This window comes from Camelina sativa, chromosome 20, assembly GCF_000633955.1.
Source record: "Camelina sativa cultivar DH55 chromosome 20, Cs, whole genome shotgun sequence".
In the NCBI taxonomy this organism is placed as follows: domain Eukaryota; kingdom Viridiplantae; phylum Streptophyta; class Magnoliopsida; order Brassicales; family Brassicaceae; genus Camelina; species Camelina sativa.
This window is the reverse complement of record NC_025704.1, coordinates 10,756,013-10,779,359: the sequence shown is the minus strand read 5'-3', so window position 1 is coordinate 10,779,359 and position 23,347 is coordinate 10,756,013. Positions and strand designations below refer to the sequence as shown.

The 23,347-nt window shown below is 37.5% G+C and overlaps 6 protein-coding genes across 6 annotated transcripts; 3 read left to right on the top strand and 3 right to left on the bottom strand.

Annotated features, from left to right (window-relative positions):
* On the bottom strand, positions 55-1,531 carry LOC104770403. Its single transcript, XM_010494825.2, has 3 exons — positions 829-1,531; positions 539-711; positions 55-426 (listed from the first exon to the last, which is right to left on the bottom strand). The coding sequence occupies exons 1-3, from the start codon at positions 1,417-1,419 to the stop codon at positions 276-278; spliced, it is 915 nt and encodes a 304-aa protein (XP_010493127.1). The 5' UTR covers positions 1,420-1,531; the 3' UTR covers positions 55-275.
* LOC104770402 lies at positions 3,799-5,263 on the bottom strand. Its single transcript, XM_010494824.1, has 3 exons — positions 5,158-5,263; positions 4,678-4,843; positions 3,799-4,213 (listed from the first exon to the last, which is right to left on the bottom strand). Exons 2-3 carry the CDS (start codon positions 4,830-4,832, stop codon positions 4,057-4,059), a joined length of 312 nt encoding a protein of 103 aa, XP_010493126.1. The 5' UTR covers positions 4,833-4,843; positions 5,158-5,263; the 3' UTR covers positions 3,799-4,056.
* Positions 5,368-8,755, top strand: LOC104770401 (mediator of RNA polymerase II transcription subunit 17). The gene is made up of 8 exons (XM_010494823.2): positions 5,368-5,536; positions 5,637-5,841; positions 6,067-6,180; positions 6,373-6,458; positions 6,950-7,337; positions 7,420-7,866; positions 7,962-8,276; positions 8,369-8,755. Exons 1-8 carry the CDS (start codon positions 5,448-5,450, stop codon positions 8,684-8,686), a joined length of 1,962 nt encoding a protein of 653 aa, XP_010493125.1. The 5' UTR covers positions 5,368-5,447; the 3' UTR covers positions 8,687-8,755.
* LOC104770399 (protein kish) lies at positions 8,867-10,532 on the top strand. The gene is made up of 5 exons (XM_010494822.2): positions 8,867-9,028; positions 9,348-9,402; positions 9,500-9,606; positions 9,850-9,884; positions 10,215-10,532. The coding sequence occupies exons 2-5, from the start codon at positions 9,400-9,402 to the stop codon at positions 10,280-10,282; spliced, it is 213 nt and encodes a 70-aa protein (XP_010493124.1). The 5' UTR covers positions 8,867-9,028; positions 9,348-9,399; the 3' UTR covers positions 10,283-10,532.
* Positions 10,979-12,394, top strand: LOC104770398 (NHP2-like protein 1). Its single transcript, XM_010494821.2, has 5 exons — positions 10,979-11,068; positions 11,203-11,323; positions 11,429-11,532; positions 11,887-12,018; positions 12,120-12,394. The coding sequence occupies exons 1-5, from the start codon at positions 11,066-11,068 to the stop codon at positions 12,144-12,146; spliced, it is 387 nt and encodes a 128-aa protein (XP_010493123.1). The 5' UTR covers positions 10,979-11,065; the 3' UTR covers positions 12,147-12,394.
* Positions 12,643-13,947, bottom strand: LOC104770397 (SPX domain-containing protein 1). The gene is made up of 3 exons (XM_010494820.2): positions 13,576-13,947; positions 13,361-13,487; positions 12,643-13,261 (listed from the first exon to the last, which is right to left on the bottom strand). Exons 1-3 carry the CDS (start codon positions 13,870-13,872, stop codon positions 12,885-12,887), a joined length of 801 nt encoding a protein of 266 aa, XP_010493122.1. The 5' UTR covers positions 13,873-13,947; the 3' UTR covers positions 12,643-12,884.

Genomic DNA, 23,347 nt, shown 5'->3' with positions numbered 1-23,347 from the left:
CCTAACTTCGTTATGTGTCTCCTCTCCTCCATAGGCAAAGTCACATCCATCAAAAAACTGAAAAAGCAAAACTTTTATTCCATATCTTATTTTACTTCCAGCGGTGTTATTACTACAACTGAGACCAATTTTGAACACCAAGCATCGAGACACCCCCCCATAGAGACTTGATTAAAGAATTCACATTAAACGAAAGGGTTAGATAAGTTCGTAGACGGTAACACGTTTCTCTAAATCTATAAAAGGACTGGATTGGTAATGCCGACCACGAGAGTTTAAGACATGGCCGTGATTGGAGAAGATCCGGTGAAGAAACTCATTCGAGAAGTTTGATGCTCAAGTTCTTCATCATGTCTCTCTTCCTTCTCCTCTTCTTCTTCCTCTTCAGAATCCCAAAGAAATCGAGCATACGAAGCTTGTACATAACTGCAAAATAACAACAAGTAACGCTAGTCAGAACTTAAGCACAAGAGCCACACAGTTACTTACAAAAGCCCCAACAAGAAGGGAGCTTGATAAAGTTTGAATCTTTCTTTACCAGTCCTCAGGAGCAGCAGCGACAGCTTGATTGAAGTAAGTCTCAGCACGAGATGAATCCTTATGAATCTTCCAAACCAACTCAGCGTACATAGCTAGAACATTACCATCATTAGGACTCACCAAAATAGCCCTCCCACAATACTCCTCTGCTTTCAAGTAATCTTTCCGAACCTGTTTCAATCATACAATGACACACATCTCAATTTGACAATCCCCAAAATTAAAGATCCAATTCAATTCAGATCTAAGAAAGACAAAAGAGTCAAACTTTTTTTCATAAAACTGTACCTCCTTCAAGAACTTAGCGTAATTGCTAAGAAAGATCCCATTTCCAGGATTCGCTTCAATCATCTTACGATAATGAACATCTGTATTATCATCTCCTCCATCGCCACCACCTTCAGATCTACCACCACTCCTCCCTTTACCTCCACCGTGAAACATCCCACCACCACCACCACCAGCAACCTCAGTATCTTCCTCCAAATCCCAACTCATCCCCAAATCACCATCGTAAGACGACGTACGTATAAGTCCAAGGCCAAGACCAAGACCAAATCCGATACCTTCTTCCGTATCCTCCATCAAAGCACCACCACCACCGGTCAAAAACTTACCACTCACCGGCGGTTTCGACGATGTCAAATGTCGTAGATCGCTCTCCGACGCCGTTCTTTTCATCCTCCTAGCGGATTCGTCGTTAGAGTGTGAAGACATCGGGCTGTAACAACAAGAAGAGGAAGAAGACGCAGAGAGTGTTATGGATCTGTGACGTTGAATCTGATGAACAGATTCAGCAGCTTCGATCGGTGATTCTCTTGGACTCGAGACATGAACCAAGGAATTGAGAAGTGGGGTTGAAGCGCTTCGTAGAAGCATCTTTTCTTGATTTGTGTTTTTGAGATTCTTGTTGAACGAAGAAGAAGAAGAAGAGATCAAGATTTGTTGTTTTCCAGGTTTATCGGTGTGTGTGAGCTGGGGATGAGAAGTAGTGAAGACGATGCTTTTTATATACAGAGAGTGGGCAGGTGAAGCGAAACTCAATCTCAGCCGTTGATTAGTTTTTAATCACGTGGTGGATGTTTAATTTAAAAATTAAAAAATTGGTTAACTAAAATAGATTTTTTTTCTTTTCTCTCGTAACCTTATTATTCTCCACAAGTTGTGCAACTAAAATGATTTTTAATTTGACTTTGCTTGTGTCTGATTGGTGTGCGTGTATTAGTATTCGGCTCTGTTAGTTAGTAGTACGAGTAGTAGTAGAGGACGATTTGAGAGCTAAACTCTCTCGTGAGAGTGATAAACGAATCAACGCGGCACAAGTTAAAGACTGTTTTTGATATTTTTGGTTCGCGAAGGTCCGCGGAAGACGGAACTGCAAGTGGACGGCAGTGACCTTAATAAATAAATTGGTTCACGGCCAAAATCTTTAACAAATGACACGTGACAAAATATTGAAATGCGCATCTCTACAGATGTACGGTAGATTCGTTTATTTTTCACAACGTTATGTATTATTATTGCGAAAGATACAAATTACTTTCTTTTTTCGAAAAGGAAATATACTAATTGTTTTACAAATAAAATTAATTGGAATTAGTATATGAAAATGAGGGAATCAAATCAATTGGGGTGGGTGGGTCACCTTTTTGATAGTACAATTTATTTATACGATTCCATGTGGCTCTCACAAAAGCTAATTGACGATTTTTGCCCATAAAACCATTTCTATCTTTGATTCTTTTGGGGTCCCATTCTAAGTTGATAACAATTTTTGTTTTTTGATCTGTGATGCAGATTTCTCACTTTGATGTAAAGTAAAATTAGTAAATAGTACAACTAATTTAAGTTACCAAAAGTGTAGGTTTTAAGAAATAAATATACTATTATTTGTAAACATAATTTATGTACTCTGCTCGTTGGTTGTTTTTTTTCTTGTGTTTCGTTGTTGTATTATGTTGTAGTTTTTGTTTTTCTCTTTAACTTTTGGTTTACTCCGTTACTTATATATTTCTTTGTAATTTCTGACAATAATTTAAATATCTAACATTGATACAAAAAAAACAATACAGTGCCTACCCAAAAAAAAAAAAACAATATACAGAACCTTATTACTATGTAATCTGAAAACATATTATTTAGCTTTACTGTTTCAATCTTTTTGTATTTGAAAAACCAAATTAAATATATTTTTAAAATGTGAAGAAGTGTCACTAAATCAATTTAACTACATCTAATTATAAATCCGAAACTCTCAATTTAAGAAGAAGAAAAAAAGAAGTAGTTAAGATTATGAAAGTAGCGTTGCAAGAAGAGCTGTGATCTTAACATTTAAACTAGAATTCAAAGAACTCCATGATGAAAGAAAACCAACCGTGAGCTTTACGTCACATGGTCCACCTAACATATGAAAGCTATTAAGATCATGTTAATTTTAATTGGTACGATATCCTGAACCTTTGAAAAATTATCCTGTTTAATTATCACTTTCGTATTTTTTTTGTTTCCTGCGAAAGAAACACAACTACGATCCTCTTCTCTCTCGATATCAATTGGTTAAAATTGCAGCTCAATAATACAATACTAGAAATTACGGAAAGGCATTTCAATTATTGGTGAGGTGAGTTTTTTTCTTTTTCTTGGAGTCAAGCTGTTAACGATATGACTGAGGAGGGAACTAAAACAAAAAGTAATAAAAGAAGTTTTTATGTCCAAAAGTAGAACTGTCCAAAAAATTGAAATGTGTAGGACCAACGAGCCGAGTGCTCAACGGTGGAGAAAGAGAAGGTGTCCTTGTCGTTAGAAGTCTTCGTCTCCCTTTCTTCATCTCTCTACTACTTCTTTGTATTTGATTCGCATCTAGTGGGTGTGCTTTCTGCAGCCTCATTTTATATAATTTTCTGGAATGTCATTATAAACATAGGTGCAAATGACAACATATTTCAAACTACTTGGTTCGGTTCGTGGTGAATACAATTCAACCACATAGTTACATATTCAACTGCCACCTAAATAATCGATAGTGGATGTGAATCTTTTCACCATTCATTTTCACTTAAAAGTCTATTTCGGTGGTTCGGAACGAGTCTACATATTTCCTTGACAACGCTAAAAAAAAAGGAAGCACTTGTGATTCGTTGCCATTGAAACAACAATTATACCATTAAGTTGATGACATCTAGGAAAAGATCATAAACCTTGAGCAATAGTTGTAGGATGAGTTTTTTTACTTCTAATATTGTTGTACAAGTCAACAAGAGTTGTCCAGTCGAAAAAAACTCTTATTTGATCCCTCTCGTTCAATAAAAGTTGGAGCAACATAGGCTCCATAGAAAACCCTAAAATCAAACAGTGCAGTGTTGTCATAATATATCTCTTTGTTCAGGTACAATCAAGCGGGTCTAGAACGAGCCCATGACTGACCAAACTAAAAGTGTTGAGATATACAATAATGTTTCACCATACCAGAAATAGGAAGAAACTGGGATACAACAGAAGGAAATGCTAGTTAACATTCTAATTCCCTTGTTTGAAGAGAATGGATGAAAGACCTGCCCTCCATCCAAAAACCGCAGCTGGCATAGGCCTTTTGTGTAAAAGTGCTGCCAGACCGGCTGATACGCCCTGACCAGGAAGCCTCACCACCTCTTGATTAGCAATCGACTCAGAAAACCTGTTTTTATCAATTATAATCAAACAATACTTATATTAGTAACTTTCTTATTACTTTCAACTCGGTAAAGCAAAACAAATGCATATGATTCATGCTTCTCTGTGATAGTGTTAGTGTGATGTTCCATTATAGTGAAACTGAACGAATATATTTTCGTAAACAAAATTGCATTTTGGCAACTGTTCAATAGACTCTCTGGATCAACGAAAACCATCCAAAAAAAGATTAAAGTCTTAAGCAAACATAAAATTTCTCATACTAGCGACCCAAATTCCATTGAATAAGAAACAATTTCAGGCATTAAGTGATTTAAAATGGTCAAAATGAAAGCAAAGCTTTGGCTCTTTACTATATTTGTACCCATCTTCAAGAACGACATACACACTGTATTAAACCCATCAAGAATTCCAAAGAGACACCTAATTACTCAAAAGCGAAAAACAGATCATACAAGATTCACTTACAATGGGGAAGGTGTGAATCCTTCAAAAGCAAAGGTGCTGAATCCCTGTCTTTGCTTGTGCTTAGGATTGGAAGAACAAATGATATAGACACGTCCACGGCGTTTCACTGTTTTACAAAACTCACACATCTTCTTCACAGATGATCTCACCTTCATTTTTCCTCACTCTGCAAACCACAACCAAGAGCAACACAAAAAAGCCCATTAGATGAAAATGAACAGAGAACTCTTAAAAGTATTCAGCTTTGAGATTCAAAACTAAAGATTTAACCCTCTAAAACATCTCATTTCTACTAATCTACCCAAAAATTGTTCCGAAATTGCAATTCTTGGTTAGTCCGATGATGGAAGAGAGTAAAACGAATCTAAAGCATCGATCTTTAACGAACTAAGTCGAATCCCACAAGAGAAAGAACTGAGAGCAAAACCCTATATAGATCCATAAAGCGAGATCGAATAAAAATGAACAACAGGAAGATACCTGCGAATTCGAAGGCGACTATGAAGAGGAAGCGATCGATAACCCAAGAAACCAAATGAAAGGGTTTTAGTTTTACAGAGGAGGAGTGGAGTCGTCTTTTGCACATTCCGACAACGTATCGTTACTAAATGGGCTTTTATGGGCTTTACCCGAAACAAAGATCCGGAAAATTTTCGACCCGAAATTATTAGATCTAAAATCTAAAATAAACCGAATTGTAGCGGTGATTTAGCGTTTTGGCCGGGACTGTCACCGTCGACCTAGAAAAAATTGGGGTTTCACCGGAAAAAATGGACAACGACATGGAGATCTCTTTAGACAGGCTTCCGATTAAACGATTGGAATCTATCGAAGAAAATGGCGCCGAGCATTTCCCTTCGTAAGAGTTTTTGTCTTATGGTTTGAGAGACGAGACCATGATGATCTTCACAGATTGATTTTGTTTCTGAATGATTCCTTTTTTTTTTTTAACTGTGTAGTGATGTTGGTTACGATGATAAGAGAGTGTCGTTGATTCGGAGAATAGATTTCGCGTGGGCGTTGGAAGAAGAAGATGAGCTGAAGAAGAAGAAGCAGAAGAAGAGCTCTAAGGATACCTCGGAGCAATGGAAGTGGAAGGGTATGGTTGAGAATTTGCAATTGGCTCATCAGGAGCTCTCTGTCATCATAGACCTTATTGATACTGTGAGTACAACTCTGATGCTTTTGTTGATATTAGATGAGAATCTTGGGAATGTTCATATTCTATATGCTCTTGAGATGGATGCAACAATTCTTTGTATGACTAGAGTTCTTTAATCAAAGAATTTTTGAACAACAATTTCTTACTGTGTTCAAAAAGGTTGCAATCATACACATAAGGCTGAAGTGATTTGGGGGTGATTCATTGTTCTGGTTTTATCTTTGTAGGTCCAAGCAAATGATGCAGTAACAGTTGCTGGGATGACTAGACCTAAGCCTATGCCAAATGAGATTCTCTCGGATCTTGCTGTGTCTACTGCTACCAAGTTACAAGGCTACCGGGTAACCAGTTGCTTACTTTCTTATGTGCAAATTAACTTTGCTTAAAGATGGAAGGATTCTGGTAATTGTATCAGTTAGACACTTTTTTTGTGTCCTGACAAACTATTCGCAATAAATGAACTTGCTTACCTAAAGAGCTTTTAACTATATAAGTATGTTTATGTCACTTTTGAATACCTGTTCTCTCTGCAGAATTTAGGAAAATACTTTAAGCAATCAGCAAAAGCTTTAGAGCAGAAGATCAATCGCGAAGCAAGGTTTTATGGGGCTCTTATCAGGTTCGAGTGTTTGCTAATAAACTTTCCATCCCTTATTTTGTGAACTTGAAACTTTAGGCCAACCTTTATATTTCTTAATGCCATTTTGCAGCTTTAAGAATTTGCCGTTTGCTTAGTTGATGCTAGTTTTAGTTAGCTTACAGTGTCATAGTTATGTCTGTTGTTTTTTAGATGATTGGCTCATAGGTATCGTAATATGTTATGACTTATGACTATGATACGTGTTGAACCATTATAGTATTCTTGTTTAATGTGAAAAAAAAAATTTGGACTTCTACACCATCTCTATTGCTGTACCCTGCCTACACCAGTACTTCAGGAACATCCATTTTGTTGTGTAGTGACTTCTTAGGACTATGCCAACACAGATTAGAGAATTTCCGTGGATATTGTTTATAATGTGCAGAAAATGATAAGAGACTTCAGCCTCCAGAATATAGATTGATTGATTCATACAAAGGCTTATTTTTGCTATGATGACAAGCTTATAGGTTGCAGCGGAACTGGAAAGTCAAGCGACAGCGCATGCTTGCTTCAAATGCCAGCAATGAGGGCTTCACCATTGATCTTTCTGACAGTTCATTATATGACCCGACTTCTGGTTTTCGCCCATCTACACTGTCCACTATTCGTGTTGATCATGATTCAGCTGGTATGCTGGCCATTAATGTACCCCAAGATTCATGGTACTCTCTTCGGTTTGGGTTTGTTGGCTTAAATCCGATTGACAACCCAAACAAGTCTGATGAGCACATAGACTCCGTTACTGGTCAGGATGTCCCTGGAACATCAGAAATGCAGTCCGCAAGTGACGACAAATATGTTAAAGAAACTCATTCGCTATTGAGGGAGGTGCATAAATCGATTTTTGCTGAGCAGGTGATATTTTTGTCATATATCTTGTACTACCGTTGGTATATCTCTGCATGGCAATTTCTCACTTCATTGGTCTTCTTACCAGTTGTTTGACATGCTAAATCGCGAAGCATTCAATGAAGGTGTGGGATTCAACATTAGTGGAATAAGAGAAAATTTTATGGAAATGAGCATAGGCCAAGGAGCTTCGTTGTTTGTATCTCTTCACCCATCAGGCAAAAATGCGAGCATCAAGAAGTCGGACTCTGCAACCTTGCTCATTGAATCTTCTGGCAGAACAGAACCATCAGAAGATGGAGACTCTCGCTTGAAGAAGTTAGGGTTCCCTAGTCGTGCCAGCTATGAAATATACTTGCAACAAATTTTTCATGAGCATGCCTTTGGAAAAGCTAAAGATCAGCCCAAGTCTAAAAGTATCCGAGCATCCAACCAAACAGAAAAGGACAGCAACTCCGGACTTCTTGATCATTTCTGCTTATCTTTGACTCATAGAATCTTCTCAAATAGAGTTCTTGTGCATCTTGAAAGCGTGGTATTTTTCCTGTTGCGATGATCATTTTCTATCGAGAAACTTCTTGTCATCTTAGATCATGCTTTTCTAATAATTGTTGCTTTCTTGTCAAACAGGTCTGCAAGGTCCCGTATCTTCATCTAATATCGCATCCTACATGGAATTCTCGGACATCATCATGGACTGTCTTCATGACTGTTCCTCCATCAATCATCCCCCAAGGAAATTCTGAAACTCAGTCTCCAGATGGTAAGAGGAATCTTAAGACACAATTCCGGACAAAAGTGGTGGTGAAAGATGATTGTATCAGTGTTGAAGCAGAATGCACGCCCAATGTGGTTGGCCTACTGAAAAGCAGTTCCTGCAATTTATTCTCTATGAACAAATACGAGTGTGACGTGGCCGACCTTCCAGTAATGATCCTCCAGCAGGTATGCTTAGGCAATCTATTCTTGCCCTAAAGTTGGTCATGTCTATAGCAACATTTCTTTATTGATGTGTTTTTGATAACAAATTTGAGAAGGTGGCGAGCCAGATAGTGTGTTGGCTACTGGAGGAAGCGAGAACGGTTGGGACAAAAGCGAGCCGGGATTTTCTATCTCTAGCGTTAGAGATTGTGGAAGGGGAGAGAGTGAGCCTCGTGGCGCAAGTAAACCCGGAAGACGCAAAGGGATGTATCTCGTGGTGGCTAGTGATGGAGAACGGCTGCACAGAGGAGAGGGAAGGAGTATCGGAAAGTCGCAAGTTGTTAGGTCATTTGTCTCTCGATGTCTTGTACTCTGTTCTCATGGATTTGATCAACTTATGTGGTACTGGTCGCAATGCTTTAGAGAGATTGTAAGTGAAAGAAATACAATGAGAGAACATGTTTTTGTTTCAAGATTATATAAGAATCTCAATGGTTAGTGAAGCTCCCAAACAAAATAATACTTGTTCTTGGATTTTAAAGTTTGGCCCAATTTATAAATAAAATTATAAAACAGTAATATCAACTTTTTTGTTCTTTCATTAATAAAGGAAGAGAGGGGTAGAATAGGAAAAATCAGAAAAAAAAACTCTCACGCGAACGTTTTCTCTCGTCGGTCTCTCCTCGGATCCAAATCCTCGCTGATCTTTTTGCTAGATTCAAGCTTCGAAACCCTAATTTCTTTTGCCATTAGCATCGATTTCAGCTCAACTTCAGGTTTGCTTTTTCCCATTCTTTCTAATTTATCACAGTTTTCTGATTTGCTCTCTTTCTCGCGTCACCTGATTTAGTACAAAGATATGAAGGTTATGGAGTTAGATTCGCTACACGATCTGATAATTATACTCCGACGATTATTTAATCTGATTTAGAAGTGACTAACAGATGAGCCTTCCCTTTGATTTTTTGGTGGTGATGGAATTGAATTGTTAGGTTTTTTTTGATGATTTTTTGTTTGTGTAGTTATGATTCTTCTTGTCTGTCTTCGAATCGATTCTCATATGATCCATATCATTGTTTCATCTGGTTATTTCAGATTCAAGGAGGCACAATTAGTAGCTTCTGAAGTGCTTCGGTGATCAGATACAATGGTAATATATTGCATTCTCAGGTCCATTGTGAAATTTTGTTTATCTCAACGATTTGAGCGAGCTAAGAGTTTTGTTTTTATCTTTGGGATAATCACAGTCAGCTTTGTTCAATTTCCATTCATTCCTGACGGTGGTGCTGCTTGTGATCTGCACTTGCACTTATCTGAAGATGCAGTTCCCTGCTATTTTGGAGCAGAAAACTGGGTTTGTACCCACCTTTATTCTCCTTTTTTATTCCTGAATTTGATTCACATCGTATTGGTTCCCGAAACCCAGAACACATATGCCACTCTTTGACCAAATTGTAGATGCTTTCAAGTATTTCTCTGCATATTTTACATTGCATTGCAGCTGGTTCTTCATCATAGTGCCCCCCATTCATCTCTTTGTTTTATAGATATTAATGATGAAAACTACTTGAACATTATTATGCTTCCTTATTTGCAGGTTCCGAGGATTCTTTTGGAAAGCTGCTAGAATAGGTAGGCTCAGTATTTGTTTTTGTTTTTATTCAATTCCTTTGCAGAAAACATTGTGTTGAACAATCCCCTCTTTGCATATGTTCAAATTGAGGCTAATGATAGACTCTCTAGGAGTAAGAATTTCCTAGTAATCAGTGCAGCTACTAATTCATTGAACTTTAATTCAAACGGCTTCTAATCCTTAAAACCTCCTATGGAAGCACATGCATGATGGCACATAGTGAACTCATAAGTCTCAGGCTATGTCATCCAACAGTTACTGTGGTTAATTTATGATAGCCAAACATTCTGTTGATTAAATAATTTTATTTGTCATATCAATTGTAACAGGCGAGCGTTTGAGTCCTTGGGTCTCCGCGGGATGCTTCATGATGGGCGTATCGATCATTTTCTTTTAAGTGTCAACTTCTCACAGAACCGGTTCATGTAGATTTTACTTCTTTGAGATGCTCATTTTCCTGTATGCAAAAGATTCCAAGGGGTTGAGGAAACTGAAAGCGTAGAATATTATTCTCTTTGGATTATGGGTATGGTCTTGTATTTGGTACGATCGTGTGTTGCTTTTGATATATGGAACATACGACATTGGAGTCAGCCCTTACAACACAGGCTTTTTTGTTTTGCAAAAGAAGTGAGTGATCACATACATAGCTTCACGTTTGTCAAATTAATAGAACTAATTATGAGAGCAGCAGTCAATAAATTCAGGCCCTATTGAAAGATTGTTGTTGTGCTAGTAAGTTCTAACTATCAGTGACAATCAATTTGGATAATAGATCAGTTTTATAAGAAGAACATGGGTGATAATAATAAGCCTTGCAAGTTACATCATTCTATGTAGTATGTATATAGACCAAGTAAAAATACACACTTTTGGGCAAAAGACTTATTTTCTTGAAACTAAATATTATTACCACTTCCGTCGATAAAGCAAGTACAGTACTTTGGTTTGGTTTATTTTTCCAAACTAAAAAAACCACATTAGTTGAGTTTCTGTCGGTTTTAATGAACTCATGGGCCGAAGTATATCACCGCAGGCCCATTAGAATTGTGTATATATAAAAACACGCATATAAGTAACAAACCTTAAGCCTACATATATATCCTTTCAGAATCTTTAAGCCGAGAAACTCGTCCCCTCTAAAACCCTAATCCTCTCTCAAACCCTAGACTCAGCGAAGATGGTACTTTCTTCTTCTCTCTTCTTGCTCTCTTCTTTTTTCGATTACATCTGCTACTGTTATCGAAGAAGGAATCTTTCTTGTTGATTGTTTGATTTGGGTCTTGACTTTGTTTTTCTTTCCTTTAATTATTGCAGACAGGAGAGGCCGTAAACCCTAAAGCGTATCCGCTTGCAGATGCTCAGTTATCGATAACGATTCTTGATCTTGTTCAACAAGCTACTAACTACAAGCAGCTCAAGAAGGGTGCTAACGAAGGTATCTTTTATATTATATGCTCATCTCTGTTAATTTTTAGCGTTTTTTGGGTAATTTATGAACTTGTTCCTAGTGATTGTAATTGACTTTTGTTATCGTTTACAGCTACGAAGACACTTAACCGTGGAATCTCCGAGTTTGTGGTTATGGCTGCAGATGCAGAGCCTCTAGAGATTCTTCTTCATCTACCCTTACTTGCTGAGGATAAGGTTTGTTCTTTATTCTTTATAGCAGAGTTGACTTCTCTTTTGAGAATTGCAAACTATATTGTTTCGTCATTATAGCAGAGTTTGTAGGTCTTTTTTGAACTACTTACTTTGAAATAGTCTTGATTGTTAGTTTGATTAGTTTGTGTTTATACTTAGTCAAGTTTTGTATCATTTTGTTAACTAAACTCTCATATCCCACTAGGAAGTCTATAAGTGCCAACTTCTTGATGTTTCTTCTGACTTTTTGTTACTGGACGCAACTTTTATGCTTGTGTTTAGCTTATTTGTTTGATTCAGAAATTGATTGATGTTCTTTTGGATTAATGTTCCCTTTGTGAATGATTGAATATGCAGAATGTTCCGTATGTGTTTGTGCCTTCAAAGCAAGCCTTGGGAAGAGCCTGTGGTGTTACAAGACCAGTCATCGCTTGTTCAGTCACATCAAACGAAGCTAGTCAATTGAAAGCACAGATCCAGTCGCTCAAGGTAAACTTTAGCCCTTACTCTTGTCCTCTGTTTATAAACCATCATTGATTCTCACATGTCTTTATAATTGGTTAATCATTTTATTTTTGTAAATCCTGCAGGATGCTATTGAGAAGCTTCTGATCTAAGTATGACAGTCTCTGATTGATTGCTCGGTATGATGGGTCTCCTCCGTGCAAAAGGAAGGCTTTGACTGAAGTTTTGTGTAGGCAACTACCAAATATCAAAAACCGTCCATGAATTCTCTACTATCTTCTTCACTTAACGTTTTTAATTCACTTTTTCTGCATTTCAGTTTCTTAAGAGTTTGTGTTGGTATTTGGTTTTGGTGTTGTATCGAATCATTGTATCATTTATGAGAACATGCTTTAATTCATCTATTTTGCCAGTAAAAAAAACTCTCTAATCTTTCATGCCAGTCACTAACTAAACGATCAAGAAGTAAAAAGTAAAGTAAGTTTAGACCTCAAATTACAATTGAAGGAGCTAGATCTGTTGAACTATATCACACATGTAGGTTGTAATAATTTCAGACATCGACATCGGTTTGGCTACACTTTGAAGTCATCATCTGTAGTTTCTGATATTGTGGTTGTATAGTATCCAACACAATGGAATTGGAAAGGAAGAAAATCAATAATTAATCTGAAGTGATGATATATATTACATCAAATACTACAACCAAACACAGAAACAAAGTTACATTGTGTAACTACAGAAACAGATCCCATCGTTTCTTCCTGCCTTTTTGTGTGTACATTGATGATAATAACAACATCTGATTTAATCTTGTTAGCTTTTCTATCGTGTAAAAAAAAGAAGAAAAAGTGGCAAAAGAGTGTAGTGCCCCTCCTCACACTCAAACTCTATTTAGCTTCTTGCTCCATCAACGGAATCTTCTTCCAAGTCTCGTCTAACCCGTTTAACTGAAGCGGCGGCAACGAAAACACGCTCACCGTAGAGCTACCACTCCTGATCTCCTTCAAAACCCTCAAAGCAGCGATCGTACTCTTCATGTGGAGACTCTCCATGAACTTGTGCTCAGAGAGCTCAGCTTGGATGATATTCTCAGACTCTGTTTCGTTAACAGGGAAGAACCGATCAAGCATTGCTTCGGATTCTTTAACAAGCTTGTACAATAAGTCTGTAGTGTAAAAAGGTTGCTGAAGCACTTTTTGGATATAAGGCAAGCGCATGAGATCACCAGTTCGTTTGTCATACTTCTTTAGTATCTTAACCAATCCTGTTGTTTTTCCCAACAAAAAACCAAAAACACACATCTCAACATTTTTATGATGAATCTTGATGTTCAAGTAACATTAAGGGTTTTGAGAATGTGTACCAGTGTAGTTAAGAGCACTGTAATTCTCAAGAAGAACCATTTCGCCATGGAAATCAACAATCTCTTTCCTGATTTTAATCATCTTCTCCATTGAATCTTTAGCTTTCGCAATCCTATCTCTAAACTCCTGTTTTGTTTTTTTTTTAAACCAACAACACAAATTAGACTAATCGAATAACCGGAATCGAATTTGTTAATATTGGTTATGGTGGTACCTTTAATCTGATGATGTATTCTTCCTCTTTCTCAACGAAGAAATTGTTGAATTTCTCAAGCTCGTCTTCTAAGAGCTGGATGAAACTGATCTCTTCTTTAGACATACCGAGGGAGAAATCATCATCACCGGCGGAGGAGGAAGGATCGAGACGGAGACGTTTAACCGGACGATCAAGGGAGGATTTGGAAGGGATGAGTTTGAGACGTTTCTTGAGGTCTTTGTAAGACAAGAACTTGTCTTGCCATTCAGGAAGTGTCTGCTCGATCTGGTTGCTTAGACTCTTACCAAACTTCATTTTCTTGTTGTTCTTGTTTTTTTTTATTTCTGAGAATTAGAAAAAAAAATGAGGATGGGAAGAAGAAAGAGAGGAGGTTAAGGGAGATTATATAAAAAAAGAGGGATTAAGCATAAAATAAAGAGAATATTCTGAAGGTTTCTTTTTAGAATATCCTTTTTATTAGTGTGATGTGTTGTCTTTCTTTCGGGGGGAATATCTCTTGGTTATATTCTTCTTCTTCTCTTTCATTTTCATTATTTTATTTTTCTTCGTTATCTGTGGGTGAGATTGTCACACACACACATGCTTTTTTTATTTTTCAGTTTCATACACTCGCATGCTTTTTTATTTATCCACTTATGGTTATTAGAGATGGTATTTAAAGTTATTCAATGTTCTGTACTGAAGGGATTTTTTTTTGATGGCTCATTACACCATTTTTTTATATATATATAGAAATTATAGATTTGAATCGAAACGAATTTTCTTTAATAAAATGAAGATTGGATATAGTTTATTTTCTTATAATCATTTTTTTACACACCGATGATATCATCAAACCGTCCAGGTCAAGATTGTCAACGACAACAACACGTGGGGACGTTTGGGTCTTCATGATCTTATATAATATATTTTCCATTTTCCATGATCGTACTACTATTATTAGTTTGACAATTGCCACTTTTGTTGATCTATTTTTAAATACTAGTAGTAGTTTCGAATTAAGTGCAAAAGAAAGAGAAAAAAGAAGAGTTAAAAATAAGCAAATTGGTCAAAAGAATCAAGGGGTCCCTGGAATATTCTTTGAAAGAAAAAAGGGTATAAAGTATAAACCTCGGCATCTTTCTTTCTTTTAAATCATCCAAAGGGACATTTTATCGAATTTTCTGGATTCGCGTCTTAATTCATTCAATTCACACACTTTCACACGTTTAAAAAAAAAAAGAAATATATATCGTCACCATTTGACATTTGTGCAATTCTGCAGTTTTTTTACACAAATTATCACTCTATGTTAAAATACTATCAGTTTATCAGTTAAAAAAAACGAAAGTCTAAAAATCCTTGTATGAATCATCAAAACTTGTGGGTCTCATTTCTTCTACTAATTGATACCTTAACTTACATTGTCATTCTTTGGAATTTGGATGATTGGATACATCATACAACAAATATATGGTAATTAATAGTATGTAGGACAAATTGCATCCTACCACACTTTTCCAACATTTTATTGCATCCTAGCACACTTGTTGTCCACTAGGCACTTTTTCTCTTACTTTCTTCAAATTTATACAATTATACCCCTCAACTCATTCTAACCAAACTATATCTTCTAACCAAAATTGTTAGAGCAAAATAATCTCCTCCTTCCATTTCTAACTAAAAATATTTGATCCTGTAGCTATATGACTTACACCTGTCGAAGTCTTCCATATATAAAGGTTAAATCTTGTGTGGATAAAGGAGACAGGAAGGAGTAGGGTTTTGGTGGATAAGGGAGACATGGCGGTCCTGGTAAGTTTTATTGACTTTACGTTTTTTTGGTTGTTTACTGTGGATTCCATCTTGGGTTTTGTTTCTTTTCTGTGGATTGCAATTACATTTAATTAACTGTTCTTGGTTGCAGGTTGGACATTGTATTTTCCTATGCGGTGAGTGGGCTTCTTCGGTGGATAGCGTTTGGAGGTTTGAGGTGGATAAGTTTCTCGTATCGAGGGTCGTTCCCCTCTCCGACAATGTTACATTAGCTGAACTTGAGGATGCTGTAAAACTTGAATTCGGCGTAAGGAAGAAGAAGGCTTGTTTCAGTTTCTCTCCTCCTAACAGCATGCTTTTCACCACGGCTGAGAGAACTCCTCCTGTACTGGTTACTACCGATGTTGGCTTAGACTATTTCAAGCAATTGTTTCGTGAGAACCATCATTTAAATATGTTTGTGAACTTCCAAGAGTCTACAAACAGAGTTCCAATCACAGATGAGTTAAATACAGGGAATAGAGAGGATTTTGTTTCTGGTCGTGTCATTCCTCTCTCCGCTAAGTCACCTAGATGTAGTTTTGGATCAAGCGATGATGAGTTGTCACCATTACTTGATGCCGCTCTTGGTAGCCAACTGGATTATGTCGTTGCTGGTCTTTCTGAAATGGAGGAAAATTTTAAGATTGGTGTTACTAATGGTAAGAGTGGGAAGCGTGTGTCTGCCGGAACTTCAGCTGGTCGTAGTATCGGTAAAAGTGGGAAGCGTGGTAAGTGTAGTTTTGTTACCAGTAACACTTTAATTGATGTTGATGTTGAACTGGAAGGAACTGTTGGTTCCAAATCAACAATCCCCACAATTCCTACCACCCAGGTTGATCCATCGCTACTGGCTGAGGTTGATGAAATAGAGTCAAAGTATTGGGGAAGAGGTTGTGATGTTGAAGACTGGAATCACAATATTCGCAACGAGGCTGAGTGTAATGTTGAAGACTGTGGTCATAGTTCTGAAGAAGAAGCAGACGCAGAAGAAGAAGAAGGACCAACTCAGGAGATTCTTACTCCTACAGGTTATGATCGAGAATTTTGGGGGAACTTTGTGGGAGATCATTTTGGTCGTGCAAATCCTGTAGAAATTATGTGCACCACCAATGACTGCTTCGACCATAGGGTTCTCGTCAACGGTGGGACATCCTTACCAAAGGATGAGAAATTTGGTATGGATTCTGGTGGGGGTTTCGTTCAGAGTGGTGACCCAGCAGTTAGTGAACCTGTCCAAAGTAACGTGACCGCGTGGACACATAATAGTGGACAGGTACAAATTCCAGCTAAACCAAAAAGGAGGTTAGCTGATGTTGATGACGAGGAGTTTGATATTCCTCCTCTGTTTGATGACATAGAATATGAGAGGGATGTGATTCCTGATCTTCACATTGATGACGATGAAAAAGGCATATACCAGGGCAAAACATTCGCCAACAAAGAAGATTGCCAGATAGGTTTAGCCATATATGCAATTAAGAAACAGTTCGATTTTAAACAAACCCGGACGAAGCGAGACTACTTTGTTGTTAAGTGTACTTGTGTGAAATGCGACTGGAGGATTATGGCTAAAGAACTGAGCAATGGATACTATGAGATACGTAAAGCATGTTTGGAACACACATTCCCAGTTGAAACAAGGTGCAATTACATGAAGAAGGCGACATCTCGAGTTATTGCTGCTGTCTTCAAAGCACAATTTAGCGATCCATCTAAATCACCAGTACCAATGGACCTGCAGCAATTGGTCCTTGAGGACCTTAAGGTTTCAGCATCATACAGTAAGTGTCGTAGGGCTGTGGCAAAAGCTACAGACGATTTGTTTGGCTCTGATGAAGATTCGTATGATCAACTGGCTGAATATTTGCATCTTTTGAAGCTCGCAAACCCCGATACTGTAACAGATATTAAAACAGGAATCGAGGAAGATGGTACTGAAAGGTTCTTATACACGTTTTTGGCGTTTGGTGCATCCATTCAAGGGTTCAGTAAGCTGAGACGTGTTCTTGTTGTGGACGGGACGCATCTAACTGGTAAGTACAAAGGAGTGTTGTTGACAGCAAGTGGCCAAGATGGTAACTTTCAAGTATTCCCTCTTGCGTTTGCTGTTGTAGATAGCGAGAATGATGATTCGTGGACTTGGTTCTTTGAGAAGCTTGAACGCATAATCGCAGATAGCAATACCCTCACCATCATTTCTGACAGATGTTAGTCCATTTACGTTGCTAAGAAGAGGGTTTTTCCACGTGCTCATCATGGCGCTTGTATTGTCCACTTGGCGAGGAATGTGAATGCCAAATTTCACAACAAAGGTCTTGCCAAACTGGTCACTAATGCTGCATATGCCTACACAGTTGGCTCTTTCCGGACGATTTATGGACAAATTAGAGGAAAAAACATCGAATGTTCTAAATGGCTTGATAAAATTGGCACTGCTCATTGGTCACGCGCATATTTTCAGGGAGACCGTTACAATCTGATGACTAGCAACATAGCTGAATCGTTGAACAAAGCATTATGGAAGGGTAGGGCGTCACCAATAGTGGAGTTGCTTAAGTTTATTAGGGCTATGTTAACACGCTGGTTCAGTGCAAGGAGGAAAAAGTCTGCTACACACAACGGGGTGGTAACTCCGGAGGTTGATAAACAATTGACAAAAACTATGTCAATCGTAAACGGAAGCAAGGTTGGAACTGTGACAAGTTGGAGTTATGAAATTGTGGGGTTGTTCAACGGGAAGCACCATGTCCTTCTGGATTTGAAAAAATGCACTTGCAAACATTACGACCGAGTTAAGATCCCATGTGGACACGCAATGCTGGCTGCCAACCACCAAGGTATTCCTCCAACAACACTTGTAGACGAGTACTATAAGACTTCTACATGGGCAGCTACTTACACTGGAGTCATCAACCCTGAAGTTCATCCCAATGATATTGGTATGGCCGATGAAGTTGTTAGGAGGGATCTAATCCCACCAAAGTCTCGCCGGCCATCTGGTAGGCCTACGAAGTCTAGAATTCCATCTGTTGGTGAATATCCGGTAAGCTTAATCTATATATTCAACAATAGAATATTCGTCTCTCATTCGAGTGATCATGTATTAACTTGTAGTCTGATTTATTTCAGAAACCTACAACGGGCACTGTCAAAGTTAATAGGTGTTCAAGATGCAAGCAGATAGGACACAACATTTCCACGTGTACCAATCCTATTTGATGGTGTTGCATATTTTTTGTGAAGAAAGTTATGTTTTGGGGGCAAGGAGTATTTTTTTTCGCCTTCTTAACCAGTTTCTTAAAACTTACCTTACCATCAAAAACTTGTATCCTCATAAGAATTCATGTGGACAGTGGTTGCTGAATTGTGTTGACACCCACATACACGTGGATACCAAACCCATAAGGAGACAGCTTCCTTTACACTATTATAGCTAAGGAAACAGCTTCCCCCACACATTCTCATAACCATGAACCACATTGTTAACGTTAAAATTAACATTTTAATAAGAACCTATCCATATGGACAGCAATATTATCATTATTGATACAAAATTAATGAATACCATACATATGGATACATTTCGATAAGAAATCCAACTAACATGAAACAGAGATTAAAACTTTATATAAAACATGAAACAACTAAAAGATTATTGATACAAAATAAGAACCTATCCATATGGACAGCAATATTAACATTTTAATAAGAACCTATCCATATGGACAGCAATATTATCATTATTGATACAAAATTAATGAATACCATCCATATGGATACCTTTCGATAAGAAATCCAACTAACATGAAACAGAGAATAAAACTTTATATAAAACACTTTCTGCAACCTAGCAAACTTTAAATATAAATTAAGCTGAGCATCCACACGTGCAACATCCACAAATGAGCATCCAGATGGCTACCAAAACCTTAACTAAAAATGGACTCACATTTACCATGGATGCATAGTTGCGGTCAATGTTAGTCATCTAATTAAACGTAAAGCCATAAATAACTACACCAAACGTTAAACGTTAAACATCTAAAAATACAAACTTACAGTTCGGATTTAAAACAGAAAAACAACTACTAATAAAACACAAATTAGACTCCACAGACCACACCGCTAACAAATGTCAATTATTCCTTCTCTGACGTATACAGAGGGGCAACTAATTCAGTGTAGATGTCTATTGCATATTGAGCTCTAAATTCATCCACAATCTCGTCTGTGATTGCCGCCATCTGTTCTACTCCATTGTCATTCGCAAGAATCTCAAGAAAATTCATTGCTACCGGGCCACAATCACCACAACGCTTGTTCACATAAATGCCGTCATATCTAACCCATCTGAACGGCTCATAACCATGATCTTGGGACCTAGGTGGCTTGCAAAATTTCCTAATGATATACGGTAGCATCTCTACAACAGGAGCGACAAACCTCGAAACCTTTCTTATATCATACAATTCAACATTGGGATCAACGATGAAAACGCACCAGTTTGGTAGGTTTATGGCGAGTCCTACCCAATGCTCGTCTTGCCATATCATCGGCATATATATAGTGTCAATAGTAACAAACCAGTCTGAAGGACTACCAGGAATATAGCGGTCCAATAATCCTTTCCACTGGACCCTCGCTCGATTCCCCGCAACTGAAAAAGACTTGTACTTCCGCAAAAGGAAGTTCCCAAGCCAAGGTGAGGCAAAAGTCGAACGCTCCTTCTCAAGGACATATCTATGTCTTTCTCTTAAAAAACTCACTAACACCTCAATATGCTGTTTAAGACAATGAAAATAAGGTCAATAAACTCAATCAAGTAAACTCACAGACAAATTCTTATAAATAAAACAGGTATTACCAATGTAGACACCCATTTCTGTGGTTCAGCAAGTTCCAAAAAAAACTTGTTGTTTATGAGGTGACTGCAACGTATAAGATGTTCACTGCAAGGAATTGTACAATTAGTAAACGACCTACAATAGTATATATTAGTACACCATTAAAAAATAAAAATCAAAACCAAGAATTACGTGTTAGGTGCTTCAGTCATAGTTTTCTTAAAGTATTCAAACAGATTGGTGTCCAGAGGAGGTAACGAATCATGCCCATTAGAAGGAGAGTAAGGGGCCTTCTTCAGTAACTCAGCAACAAGATTTTCTTCCCCTTCAGTTAAAACAGCACGCTTTCGCTCTTGTGGAGGAGAAGAATCACTAACATCAACTAGCTTTTCAGGATCCACGTCTCTTTCCTGTAAGATTATATATCATATATTACTAAACATCATCCCTTCACCCTAAGCATTCATAGATATATGCCCACAATTTATACCTCCTCTTCATCGCAAGACGACTCTCCAGCTGACTCAACGTTTGTCAATGGAACTTCGTCTATAATAGCTCCCTAATCAAACAATATCAAACAACATTAGTTCATCTACATACATCTCCACAAGTAAAGCGTGAAACATAAATAATGTACCTCATTCTCTAGCTTCTCCGACGCAAGGCTCATTATGGTCTCGGACGCTACCCTCACCTAATCGTTTTCATGTTTTTCAAATTAACAACCATAATAGTGACTAGCTAAACCATATAATGTACAAACATTGATATTATTCTACTAAAGAAAATTAATTGAAAAAATATTAATCACCTTATCCTCAACATACTCCCCTACAAGGTCTGATACAGGATTCACCTGTACACGATTCCATATCCATGTGGTCAGTAAAATTACTTGTAGTATGATATCAAAACAATCGTATCCACAACGTCCTTTTATATACAACGGTGAAAGATATACCTCATCGCATACTTTCTCCGTGGCTAGGCTAATTATAGTCTCTGAGGCTTCAATAACCTAATGTTTCAGAAAAAAAATAACTTAACAGGGTCTAACATAACACATTTACGAGGTAACATAAAGATAAATAAACCAAAATATAAACTCCCTTTAGACGTGTTATTACCTTCTCTTCAAAATTATCTTCTACGCCGTCTGCTGCCATATTTCCTTATCCAAAAAAACAAATGCATATGTTCAGTCAGAGTAATCCTAAAAAAACAAATCGGCAGTTCAGCAATATTCCCATACAACTAATTCCTCGTACATACAAGCATAATTATATGAACATATAAAACATTACTAGAAAAAAACGACACTAGTTCAGAAAATACTAAACACCTGCTCTCCACAACATCCCTGTTCACCGACGCCTAACACTTGATCCTGTCCACAATCCTGTTTCCATGTGAACAAGTACATATGAATAATATCCACAAATACGTATCCATGTGAAAACTTCCCCCTGTCCACAACTACTATCTTGTGCGTAAAATTACACTTTCTCGATTTTGTATGGCCATACCATGATATATCAACAAAAAAAAATTAAAGGATAAACTATTACTAACCTTTTCCTCGATTGTAACTCCTTCAGCGACTAATCCAATTTGGCCCTATCCACAAAATAGCATCCATGTGTTCGGTTAAATTGAAACAAAAATGAATAATATATCTTACTCGAAGTTTTGCCTCACTATACACAAACGGATAAGAGATACTAACCATGTCATTTTCAATGTTCACAGGTTGTGGTGTCTCATTGTTAGTACATCCATCCTCTTTAGCTTTGTTCTACAATAAACATCCTTAAAATTATTAACATTAAGCTTCTAAAAAAACAACTTTTAATCACGAAATATAATCATTCTGATAATGGTTTTACCTCATCTTCACCCGCGATGTCTTTCATCTCTGTATCGTAGATAGGCTTCAAATCAGCTAAATAGGAGACTCCATCAGAGTCCTGCGACATTTTCTATATTTAGTACCACGTTTTTTAAGTCTCAAAAGTTTGAATCTATTGGTTTCAATGCTTACAGTGAGAATAGGTTTGCTTTCAGTGTCATATATTGGTACGTCAACAGAACACGACATCTCCAGACAACTGGACTCAAACTGTATGTACAAATTTCAACAAGATAGATGAATATACATACAGTGAAATTTTAATTAAGTTTGTAAATTACAAAAACAACTTACCCTCCCTGGCGAAGGAGTCCTTAAAACATCCATCATATCAACAGGAACATTGTCTCCCTGTTCAGTATATAAGACTCAATGGGTAATTAAACCAATCTAAAAATGCATCCAAGTGACAAAAACAGATTTCTCACCTGCAACTCTTCTTTCGTCTCATCCACCTTTGATGACGAACATTTATGCAAATGAGTTCCCGTCTGCTTTACCACTACATTCTGTAAGTGACGGTTCAACTAAAACAATGTGATGAAAATATGGGCTAACTACTCGCAAACCTCATTAACCTTTACGGTAAGTACAAGACCAACTTCTCCGGCCAAGTTTTCATCACAGTCATTCTAACACAATGATATGAACAAGAAATTCGTTAATGAGTATATCAAGATAGATAATACATAGTATGGGAAATTGATACTAACCACAGTCGAAAAATCAGCAACATATTGACGCCAATTATGACCACCGTCAAGAATATCCTGTAACATCCGCGAACCAGAATTTGGGATTTTGGAAGGAGTGTCGATCGACACCCTAGTGGCATCGATCGACACCACTAATTTCTGGGTTCGACCGGTTTGATTTAATTGCCGAATTGGTTCGGTTTGGTTCAATTAAAATCCCTAAGTCGAGTTATAAGTGTCTTAGGACGAATTTTAGGGTTTCAGAGTCTCTTTTTGTCGCCGTTGAGTGAAAAGAAAGAGAGAAAAGAGAGAAAAACGTTTTCTGAGATTGCTGGGCTGGTTCTTGGTGATTTTGGAGAGATCTGAGGCTGTAGGAGGGTTAGCTGTTGCTGGAATCGAAGGGGAAGCTTCTGGAGGTGTTGTTTTCCACGTTTCTCAATCCAAACTTCTTGTTCTTGAGGTGAGTGCTTGACCATGGTTGATCTAAGCATGAGATCTCTCTTGTTTGAGTGTTTTCCTTG

What these genes read in the sequence shown, in the direction of transcription:
- LOC104770403 (XM_010494825.2), bottom strand. Translation starts at nt 1,419, where the DNA reads ATGCTTCTACGAAGCGCTTCAACCCCACTTCTCAATTCCTTGGTTCAT. An exon ending in ACGCTAAGTTCTTGAAGGAG is followed by an intron (nt 712 to 828) that starts GTACAGTTTTAT and finishes TGATTGAAACAG; the next exon opens with GTTCGGAAAGATTACTTGAA. An exon ending in GCTGCTGCTCCTGAGGACTG is followed by an intron (nt 427 to 538) that starts GTAAAGAAAGAT and finishes GTTATTTTGCAG; the next exon opens with TTATGTACAAGCTTCGTATG.
- LOC104770402 (XM_010494824.1), bottom strand. Translation starts at nt 4,832, where the DNA reads ATGAAGGTGAGATCATCTGTGAAGAAGATGTGTGAGTTTTGTAAAACA. An exon ending in GGATTCACACCTTCCCCATT is followed by an intron (nt 4,214 to 4,677) that starts GTAAGTGAATCT and finishes TGATAAAAACAG; the next exon opens with GTTTTCTGAGTCGATTGCTA.
- LOC104770401 (XM_010494823.2), top strand. Translation starts at nt 5,448, where the DNA reads ATGGACAACGACATGGAGATCTCTTTAGACAGGCTTCCGATTAAACGA. An exon ending in CCAAGTTACAAGGCTACCGG is followed by an intron (nt 6,181 to 6,372) that starts GTAACCAGTTGC and finishes TTCTCTCTGCAG; the next exon opens with AATTTAGGAAAATACTTTAA. An exon ending in AATCGATTTTTGCTGAGCAG is followed by an intron (nt 7,338 to 7,419) that starts GTGATATTTTTG and finishes TCTTCTTACCAG; the next exon opens with TTGTTTGACATGCTAAATCG.
- LOC104770399 (XM_010494822.2), top strand. An exon ending in ATTTTGGAGCAGAAAACTGG is followed by an intron (nt 9,607 to 9,849) that starts GTTTGTACCCAC and finishes CCTTATTTGCAG; the next exon opens with GTTCCGAGGATTCTTTTGGA. An exon ending in TTGGAAAGCTGCTAGAATAG is followed by an intron (nt 9,885 to 10,214) that starts GTAGGCTCAGTA and finishes CAATTGTAACAG; the next exon opens with GCGAGCGTTTGAGTCCTTGG.
- LOC104770398 (XM_010494821.2), top strand. An exon ending in CAAGAAGGGTGCTAACGAAG is followed by an intron (nt 11,324 to 11,428) that starts GTATCTTTTATA and finishes TATCGTTTACAG; the next exon opens with CTACGAAGACACTTAACCGT. An exon ending in CACAGATCCAGTCGCTCAAG is followed by an intron (nt 12,019 to 12,119) that starts GTAAACTTTAGC and finishes TAAATCCTGCAG; the next exon opens with GATGCTATTGAGAAGCTTCT.
- LOC104770397 (XM_010494820.2), bottom strand. Translation starts at nt 13,872, where the DNA reads ATGAAGTTTGGTAAGAGTCTAAGCAACCAGATCGAGCAGACACTTCCT. An exon ending in AATACATCATCAGATTAAAG is followed by an intron (nt 13,488 to 13,575) that starts GTACCACCATAA and finishes AAAACAAAACAG; the next exon opens with GAGTTTAGAGATAGGATTGC. An exon ending in CAGTGCTCTTAACTACACTG is followed by an intron (nt 13,262 to 13,360) that starts GTACACATTCTC and finishes GAAAAACAACAG; the next exon opens with GATTGGTTAAGATACTAAAG.